Here is a 10,607-nt window from a genome sequence, read left to right on the forward strand (position 1 = left end):
ATTTGCACATGCAAAACAAAAGCACGACAATGATCCTGGCCAAGCAGAGATCTGGGACATCTTTACCTGGCGAGGTGCCACCTTGGCTCTGCTCCTACAGTCTGTTCGGCCAAGCAGAGATCTGGGACACCTGGTGAGGTGTCACCTTGGCTCTGCTCCTACAGTCTGTTGGCTAGATAGAACCACCTTACAGTTCTAGGCCTCTAGCAGAGTTTGGTAAATCCTAGTGTGATTGAAGGCAACTTCAGTATGAAACTCCACAGATCAGCAGTTGTAAAAAGCTTCCTTTTGCCTCAATACACAGGGCAGGTCATGGCCTAGAAGCCTACTGCCCCCAGCTGGTACACAGATCCATCTTGGTTCCTGAGGTGCCACCTCAGGAACAGCCAGGACAGCCTGAATGCTATGAAGACTGCTGTGTCACATCACAGCACACTAATACAGGCTGCAGTATGGCTGCCACTGATGAAGATGTGCATCACAATCTCTTCTCTCTCTCCCTGGACCAAAGAGGCATTTCTCCATGGTGCTGGTTACCTCCGAAGGTTCACTGACCTCATGTTTCACAGAGGGTAAAGTAACTCCAGCTCTTTCCTTGCAAACTGAAACCTCGGGAGGTAAGCAGTCCAAAAAGCAAAGCAAGATGTAATGTGGCTTATATATATCCTTCCTGTGTTCAGGAAGGATAAGAACCATACCTAGGGCAAGGAAATTAAGTGTTCAAGTACACACCAGTTCTACATGCTAACTCATATATTCCAGAGTGACAGTTTGCCAGCAGGATCATACCAGGTATTTAAAAGAAATACACTGGACTGTAGATCTCCCTAATGTTATTCCTCATCCTCCAGCAGCTGAGTCCAGTACATTCTGCTCTTATCATTCAGTTGCAAAACTGAGCTACCAATACAATTTGAAGTCAGGCAGGGGACATTTGTAAGGCCATTTGTACACTCCTCGTATAGCGAAACAGACCAGTGTTACCTGTTTTGCTGTTCTGTGGTAAAGGTTTGAAATGACTGGCAATAGCTAACAGTCATTGTGGGTCCAAGTCTAAACAGCTTGGTTCACTCTTCTATCACAGAAGCACCTAGTTTGCAGTGTTCTTTTGGGAAGGATCCAATTTGGAATGTATGCATTACTGGCACTGAACAGAGAGACTGAGACAACGTGGCCATAAATGTCACATGAGATCTTGAGCTGAATACTTTAGCAAAATTTAGAGAAGTCGCAGTAAAATGTCAGGAAAGAACTCTGTAACACACAGCTCACACAGACCAGCCCACAAAGGCTATGGGTCTCACAGCTGGGAGCATCCAGGGCAGAGATGGAGTGGGATTATTTCTAATGTCTTTCACGGGAAGGGCCAGGAGCAGGAGGTGGTGCAGTCCCTGCTCTGGCAGCCGAGGTACTGCACCTGGCGGGGAAGCTTGTTCACGGCTCGCAGGTAGTCTTTGTCTAGGATGCAGTTCCCAAGAGCATTCCCAAAGCACCTGAGAAACAAGAAAGCTGTGACTGAAAATAACTCTTAATTCACTTCTGAAAATGTACAAGTACTGATCATGACCTACTTGAGTGCTCTCTTCAGTCCATCTGTTACTGCCTCCTTTCTTGCCTTTTCTAAGGATAAGGCCTTAGACTTGAGGCCTTCACTGACTCCATATCCCACATCTTCATGGTATGACCCATCCTGCAGGGAAGTTTTCAAAGTACTAAGTAAGTATAAGGGAATTTCTACACATACAGCACTTGTTGTTAGGTGCTGTGCATCCCTAAGCCTGGTTACTTGCTCTTAGCTGGTTGTGCTATAGCAAGGTCAATATTTTGGACACTGCTAGGTTCCCCAATTCAGTCCAGTCCTCAAGGACCATTGTCTGGCCTATGCATGGACTTACTTTCATTCACAGCTTCAGGCAATGGCTCAACTATAGACAGAGCAAAAAAAAAAAGTCCACTTACCTTAAGCTGAACTTTGACAAAAGCACAGACACCCACATAGAACCTGCCGTTGTTCAGGTCAACAAAGTCTGGGGGAGGGAAAAGTAACAACCTGATGAAGGTGTGAGCCCTTTTTCTACTCAGGATTTTAAAACATTACAGAATCCTCTTGCTCTGAATTTCTAAGGAGTGACTTGTTGTAGGACTACTTAAAAAGAATTGAAGTTTGAAGGATGTCTGTCCTTTCTTGGGAAAAAAAACGTGGTGCAGAACAGATGGAAAGCAATGGAGTAAGATGTTCTATTTCTAGAATCTACCAGCCTGAGGTAAGAAAAGATTTTTGAAGGTGAGAGAGAAGGAAAAAGGTACATTTAAGCAGCTGCTTTGACCTACTTCAACCATCAGTCTTCAGTATAGGCACAGCAGATCTGCAAACAAGGACAACACTCCTCTGGTAGGTAATATTTCAGCTATCAAGATAGAACAGGCTTAAGCCTGAAGATCACTTGAACATCATATTATAGTTGAAAAATGTTTCCAAAGCTTTCTATTGTAAAAATCTCAGTACTAGGTATTAGCTAGAAGAAGAATCTGCAGGAAAAGATGGGTCCCTAAAGATTGGGGAAATATTAACTGAGACTATGAACTGGTCAGAAAATGAAATTCCAGGTGAGCGTGAAAGCTGGCTCAGGGCTGCTGGGTCTTAAATGGTTTAATTCTAATTACTCTTGACTGAGTGTTCCCATAGAGATCAGAAACCTGATTATAATAGTTCAAGAATAATCATAAACACACTTAGAATAATGACTGTGACATATACCAGTGCAAGCTCTAAAGAGAAATACAAAAGTTCCATTATTAGTCAATTTCTTTTTTACTAACTGGCAATCTCACATGCCTCTCCTCAGACTCCAGGAAGATACCAAGTGTAGATACCCTGGTCCTTATCTGAGAGACTTTTCCTCCAGTGTCTCACAGAAACAAGAGGAAAGACTTCTTTATGCTGGAGAGGCTCTTACCAACGTTCTGCTGAGTGACCGAGTGAGCCCAGCCATTGAAGCCAAACATCTCATTGGCTAGACTGATGACCTTGTGACCCTCAATGTAACAGACCTGGGGACACAAATATGTATATAAGTACACAGGTTAATAGAACAACGAACATGACTTCATCAGTGGAAGGCAGAGCTAGTGGGCACTAAAGATGGTAAATGCAGCCAGTGTTATATAATGCTTCATACAGTCCAGCTCTGGGAAAAAATAAGGAAGACATCTCAGTGTTGCACAAGCAGATAAACATTCCCGTGAAAAGGATGAAGCACTGGAAAAAGTAAGCACTTCTTAACGTGCAGAAGTAGCCAGAATTTATGCCACGCTGACTTTGCATTCGTAACTGTTAGTGGGAAATCAACATCAAAAAGTAAGAGGTGTAGTAACTTTTGACGCTGGTTTTCCTGGAACAAAGCTTGGCTGCCACACCTGTGTGTGTTCCTACCTTCTGCCCCCCTCCAGCCTGCCGACTGCTGATGTAGTCTGGGCCCAGCCTCTGGCGCAGCGCGTGCTGGATGGCTTGGTACTCGCTCGCTGTGTACTGGCACTAGGAACACAAGGCAAAGCAAGGCTTCTTACTCTCTCTGCTTTAGCTCCCTCTCTCCTCCTAGTGCCACCTCTTTATGCCAGTCCTTCCACGAGGCGGATGATCCGTTTTTAGAACCAGGATACAACAGACAATAAAGGACTCAGGGTATGCGTGTGCACTGCATCTTTTTTCCCCCCTTACCCTTGATGCATACAAGCATTAATTATTGAGCCGTAGCTATTATTTTTCATCAATAGCCCTAGTCAAGCTTGCCAGGAACACACACATATACAAGCTTCTATTTTACCTTTCAAAACCCAAACATAGTATGTCTGTGACCAGCAAGAAAAGTGTAGTTAAAAACTGCAACGCAACCAAAGATGAACCTTACTCCCACACCACATGCCACTGGGGCTGGGAGGACAGCAGCTCAGGCAAGCTGGCAGACCAGGAATTTCTTGAGGAGTGTTCAACAAATTTCCCTCGGGCAGGGAAGGCCTTTTGGATAATTCCAACATCACTGGTAACATCATTGGAAGTGCTGTAACTTTTGCCCCTTGCCTTAATAGAAATACAAGTTACAATCTGTAAAGGTTAGAGAAGCCTAAACGTGTGTTTAGGGATTTGGGCACTAAAAGTTTTGTGTTATGCTCTGACGTGGGACAGAACAGAGGTTTCATGACCTAAATCTTAGCCCTGTGTATGCATTTATTGGCTGTCCTATCAATTCAGCAGAGCACAGAATCTGATAGTGTGTGTGCCACAAATGCCAACACCTTTCATAGCTGAAAGTAGTTGACTTTTCTGAACCAGTACTGAGAACACGGGAATAAGAGAGAATGAGACCCACTTTCAAGGCACAAGAGTAAAAGCATTCTGTGAAGCATCCAGAGCAAGTGATTATAACTCCAGACATGCTAAAGCTATTGTGGAGGAAAAAGGTAATGTACAATTAGATGTAGCATAACTCCAGCCTGACTGTGTCCAGTTTTGTAATGAATAAGCATGCAGAGCAGATTTCCAAAGCATGAGCTTAATAAAACCTCTGTTTTCCTCTGGGGCCAAAGGAACTGACCTGTCCGAAGCATAAATTGCTAGTGCTGGAGCTATTGCTGCTGCTGGAGCTTTCACCATTCTTCCCTTGGCTTTCAGGCATCCCTAAAGGTAAGAGAAAATACATCACTGGAGATAACAGAACTGACAGTCCATATGAAGACACGGCAAAAAGCTGTTATGTCCACTCCCTGTGAACGTCACGATATCCTGTACTAGATGTGTTGGACATTACAGTAATGTTGTATTAGCAATCCATGGAACTGCTGCATCTCCAGTGGAAAATTTGTTTTCTGATGTTTCACAGCAGTCAAAACCTTTCTTTTTCAATGTATTATGCTAGGTAAGCAGAAATGGCTACCTTCATTGTAGAAGCAGAGGATGCCTGGTCTTCCATCCATAAAACCAGTCAGGGTGAGTCTACATTAAACTATTTGACAACAGTGCAACAATTGCTTTATTTAAAGAACAAATAAATTATTCTTGCTAGAAGGATCCTGTACAAGATCAGAGATGAGAAGAAAAAATTAATAATGTCTTGAGTCCTTATTCTAAATATTACACTGGTAACCAATCTCTTTTTTTTATCTTTCAGGTGAATGTGAGTGCTCTGTACCATTCTAGGGAAGGAAAACCAAAAGAGTTCCCTCTTTGAGATTCTTCAGCACTTCCTGGAACACTTCCAATATCCATTAATACTTAGACGATGCTAAAAAGCAGAGGCAACTTTCTAAAACTTGACTCATCCGTTTCCTGACTCATCAGCCTTTCTTTCAGATCGCTGACTGCAATCACACTGTCTTGTGCTAGGCTGGGACCACATAAACCATGCAGAGTGGAACAGCACACAGAACGTGTAGGAGCTGTGAGAAGTGGTGGCAGTAATTCAGCAGATGGCACCCTCTTCCAAGCCAGGATCCAGCAGTCCCAGCACTGCACTGCCACTGCTGCAGCAGTGCAGAGCCTGTACCCCAGCCGTGCCAAGGAGCTGCAGCTGCACTGCCAAGCAACCCACACAGGCACAAATGCTGAGCACACCTAGGAGCCCAGTACTCAGGCTTCTGTATGCAATACAAATGTAAGGCAAATGAGACACACAAGCCATCTGGAGATATTAAAACAGTTTGAGACAGTCTGAAACCTGCCACAGACAGCACGATTTGACAGTCAGTACTGGCCAGTATTATGCCTTGCTAACATGTTCTGGGTTCACCAGTTTTCAAGGTTGTTTTTCTAGTTTCTAAACAAGGAATCCAAAGTTTACCAAGAACTTGGCAAACAATCTTCAGAAAAGGGATCAGAGTTGTTTCCTTGGCAAACTAGTTGTTCCCTGGCAATTATGCCAGGTGCAGCTAAAATTCTCCTGAATTTTGCTTGGCTAGAATTCTTCATCTTCAGTCCAAAAGTTCATAGAATCAACCTGGTTGGAAGTTGTATAACTGTACAGTGTTAATATATTTGACTGTGTTTCAATGAGAAGTTAGCTGCAATTTGTGGTAAATACATTTGATTTCAGAAAAGAACAAATAGAAAACAACGTTAGCAGGAGAAGCACTTGTGATTTAAGCAACTATTTCCTCTGTTCAGCGAAGAATTTCTTGTATTGGGAGGGAGAAAACTAGAGAGTAAAAAGGGAATCAAAGTTTGAACAATGCCACTGCCCAAACTGCCTAAATCAGCTCTTAACCATCATGAGGCCTTGGGACAACCCATGCCTGAAATGTGTGCATTTGCCCACAGAACCCAATTAGCAGCTTCTGCACAACAGGGGTCTCAGTTAAAGTGCTTGAAGTTTTTATATGGTGTGAACCAAGATCAGTGCAAATTTATTAAAGAGATACAGACTTAATGAAATTCTGAGTAAGACAGAGGAGTTGATTCTGAATGAGAACGAGGAAGTGCAGAATTCTGCTGAGAACAGCAGTTGGTTTTAATCCAACAGATCAGAAGCTGCTAGGGGGTACCAGCAATATACTTACCTGCAACAGACAGTTTTAAAGCATGTCAGGGGCTTGTATTCAAATGTCATCTGACTCCAGTTTGTGCGAGGGAGACAGATGATGCCAGCGCAGCCTCAGGCTTTACCTGCAGAGCAGTGGTGAGCCTTGTTTGAATTATCAGAGCAATGTGCTGGGTTTGGCAGTCGGTGAAGTGCAGTGCAGCAGAGCTCTGTGTCCCAAAGCAATTGTCACAGCATTTCCAAGTGACAGAACCTCAATTTCAGAATTATTGGAGTAGGAGTTTGGAAGAGAGAGACATTGATTCTGCAGAAGGAGCAATAAATCTATCTCAGCACCAGAGCCAGGAGCTAGGGAAGGCAAGGAACTTCCCTCCTCAGAGGAATATTGTTTCCTCACCCCCCATAAAGTTTTAACTTAGGCGAAACAATACTGAACAAGATAACAAGCTATTGACTAGAGTACCAAAGAGCATGGAATCCCTCCCAGGGCCAGGAGTGCTAGGAGGCTGCCTGACTCATTAAGCAGTGTTAAAATCCTCTATTTTTAAACCATCTTGAAATATTAAAAATGAACATTCAAATATACTTGCTCTGTTTGCAAGATAATACAAACAGTTTACCATCACTTTAAAGGTGGCTAGGAATTATCAAGTGTTACTCCTGTGACTGTGACTGGTATTTATCATGTACAGGGAATTCTTAGCAGCTGGTAATATCCTCAGCAGGTTTCATCACTTGAGAAAAAACACATACAAAAGACTAGAAGTGTTGCACAGTACTCCAAAACACAACCTTGATAGACTAGAACAGGTAAAGAAACTTAAAAGCCTTTACCACTCCCATATTTTGATCTTATCTTTTTTAAAAAAAAAGTCAGTACCACAAAAGCTTAACATTTGAACACATTAGGTACGCGGACAGGAAAAAAAGTCTGTTTTGTAAAACTGGATATGAAATACTAATTTTCAACAGCACTCTAGGTGCTTATTTGTATGGTAGCAGTGAACTGAGCAGCTAATGAGGAAAATCTGGGTGTGTACACAAATTCCTGTGCAGGAAATAAACCAACCTCCTAGAACAGAAAATCCTGAATTCAATCTGTTCGACTACAACTACCACTGTAGGGCACAGCAGCAACTTCGCCTTCCATGACAGCATACACATAACTTCTCCTTTTCTAAATTAACACATCTTTCTGTCCTACTCTCCATTACTCCCAAAAGATCTATTTTCGTCCTAAATCATCTCTTTTCCTATCAGTTCCCTCTGTCTTGACAAACTAGGTTTTTGAACCGTGTGCTGTGCCTTATGCTGTGCTAGGAGTGCCAGTTCCCAGTGCTCTTCACACATAAGGTGGAAGGAGGTGGAAATAGTCAGAGTACCACAGCCAGGGACATGCTTGGCCCGAGCCTGGCTGTCCCAAGGAACTCATCGCAGCATCACACAGTCTCTCACACACTGTGACCTTTCAGAGGGCTTCTCCTTCAGCCTCATCCTGTCCATATGCTAAGTGAAGTCACTTCACACTGGAGCTTTGGTTTGCTGAGTAAAAATCTTCCACATTCTTTCCATAAGTGCAATTCCACTGAGTCCACCAAGAGCAAACAGCTATGCATGTAGCAACAAGTGATTTAGCAAGCACTGAAGATAATGCCACAGTTTTAGCCTAAGATTGGTATTACTCTTAGAAAACAGACAAAAAAACTTGAGGCATTTTCAGTTTCTGTGGAGTTTCTCTCGTCTGGGAACTCCAAACTATTTTATAAGTTGATTTACTTGTTATGCAAAGGCTGCTTTGCCTGGCACTGAGCTGAGGTGTAGCTCTTTGAAGTACAGTGAGGTAGATGTTCCTGATGAAGACAAACCTGTGCTACACCAAAGTTTGGAGAGTGGAAAATAGCTGATGGAATTGCTGTGGAAAAGCTGCATACAATAGAACTCTTGGTTTTGACTTGGGATATCTCTAGGTAAACAACCTTGATGACCTGAGAAAAGGGAGGTAATGTTCTGTTAACTTCAACAGAAGGACAAGATATTCAGTGTTTTATAGATCAAGGGAGATCATGAGACTGATGTCTGCTGTAGACTGAAGGAGGCCTCTGATGATGCCAATACCTTATCAATGCATCCTACTGGTATTCATTCAGGCCACACTCTGTGGCAAGAGGAGGAAGATATCATAGAAAGTCTGAGCTACCTGCAGTAGCTTCAATACATTTGCTTTCAAGGCATACAAAGGCCACTCTGACAAGTTCTCCTCAGTTACAGCACCTGTCAGATTTGATGTGCCTTCGAGCAGTCCCACTCAGTCAGTGGAATCTATGTGGCACCAAAGGCACAGTTTAACTCTTAGATTTCTCAGGCAGTACTGTGTTTGTGTTTGGTATGTCTAGGATGATGATACCTTCCCTCCACTAAACAGAAATCACTAATTCCCATTCTGGTTTTACTGACATTTTAATGAACACAGAGAAAGCTCTTCCTTAATTTTATATAGGCTGTTTTTGTTTGCTGTTTTAAAATTCAGCATCCCTTGTCATTTTTACCTTACAAAGGGTCCATGAAGTTTCGTTAGTTAAACATGCATCAATATCTGATGACCTTATAAAGAGAAATCCATGTAACAATAACCAGTGGGCTGGGTTTGTAGCAAGGGCTGCTCTGTGTTACTGCACCAAGGGGTACAACTGAAGGAGAAGAGAAACTTGTTTGATGTACAAGTTCTTTTCCAGGTGTGAAACAGCAACATCTCACAGTTACAAATCCCAAAGTGAATGATCTGCTCCTGAAGGAGCTTCCCATTCCTAGAGACGAAGCACAAGAGAAGAGCTTGTTCCGGAGCCCAGAGCTGGCAGAAATATTACTCAAATACTGTGAATTATTTACATGGGTACTTCTTTCTAAAAGCCTGTCAGACTGATTTATAGCCACATCATTTATGTATAAGTCACTTCAGTCCTTGCAAGGGAAAGACAGCAGACTTTTTAACCCAAGAGTAATGGTCTGGGACTCCAAGGGAAAAGCAGCCTGTCCCATTGCACCCAGAGAGCCTGCAGATATGCCAAATGCAATTACCAGACAAGCAATTATTCCAAGCTGCACGCTGAAACATCTGAACTTTGTGAGAGCCGTGGGAGATCTGTCAAACTGTGGATCAGAAATCCCATTGTGACTACTGGCACAGACGACCTGTGAGAGCTGTGGGAGATCTGTCAGACTGTGGATCAGAAGTCCCATTGTGACTACTGGCACAGACGACACTTATGGCAGCAAAACCCTATTAAGCTAACACACTAATTAGCTTAGGATGAAAAACATAAAGCTCTAAGCTCTGTGTTTTTCTGTTTTGGTCCAGGTTGACACTGTTTACTGTTAAGTGTAAAATCATTTACATTGAAAATGTAAGTGTGTGTCAGGAATTGCTGTCCTATCCTCAAGAATACTTGAGCTCGAATTGATTTTCATCCTTCTGCTCTCTTAGACATTATCCTCAAGAATACTTGAGCCCGAATCGATTTTCATCCTTCTGCTCTCTTAGACAGCAGTATAAAGTATCCTTCTTTTGGGATACTTCAGGCTTGGCAGAAGGGCTATATATTCCAGCATGCACTTATGTGCACTGTATTGTTCTTCAGAAATCCATGTCAAATGGGCTCTGTGCTTCTACAGTTGAAAAGCAAGCTCAGGTTCTTGAGGCCTCAGTGGAGGTCTGAACTAGTGTATTTATTGCAGCAAGAGACTTATTTAAGTGGTGATAATTTACACGCCAATAATTGTTTCATTCCCCGTGTAGAGGATCTATCCCACGTGCTATAACCTCTGGCTCCAGTGTCCCCTGGGAACGATGGCTAAGGGAGTCAGCGCTGGGTTTGGCTCCTCACACCCTGGAGTCACAAGAGACAGGAGCAGTTTCTTGAGCAGGCCACCTGCCCTGTGTGCCGGGATGGGCAGAGCTCGGTGACAGCACACCCGAGGTCTTCTAAGGAAAGCACATTTACCATGGAAACCGAGGTGTTCCCGAGCGGAGTGACCGGGCGGCAGCAGCAGGGCCGGGCGTGCCTGCCCTGGCACCGCCCG

The 10,607-nt window shown here is 43.3% G+C and overlaps 1 protein-coding gene across 1 annotated transcript in view; it reads right to left on the bottom strand.

Moving 5' to 3' along the window:
- Window positions 1–4,673, bottom strand: part of RAD52 (RAD52 homolog (S. cerevisiae)) — a 7,362-nt gene extending 2,689 nt beyond the window's left edge. The window contains exons 1-6 of the mRNA XM_009076392.1: window positions 4,593–4,673; window positions 3,434–3,535; window positions 2,958–3,051; window positions 1,960–2,027; window positions 1,572–1,690; window positions 1,418–1,493 (exon numbers count right to left, since the gene is read on the bottom strand). Coding sequence (XP_009074640.1) covers window positions 1,418–1,493; window positions 1,572–1,690; window positions 1,960–2,027; window positions 2,958–3,051; window positions 3,434–3,535; window positions 4,593–4,673 — 540 coding nt within the window. The remainder of the gene's footprint in view (window positions 1–1,417; window positions 1,494–1,571; window positions 1,691–1,959; window positions 2,028–2,957; window positions 3,052–3,433; window positions 3,536–4,592) is intronic.
- Window positions 4,674–10,607: the final 5,934 nt, after the last annotated feature.

Source organism: Acanthisitta chloris, unplaced genomic scaffold (genome assembly GCF_000695815.1).
Source record: "Acanthisitta chloris isolate BGI_N310 unplaced genomic scaffold, ASM69581v1 scaffold37276, whole genome shotgun sequence".
Classification (NCBI taxonomy): Eukaryota; Metazoa; Chordata; class Aves; order Passeriformes; family Acanthisittidae; genus Acanthisitta; species Acanthisitta chloris.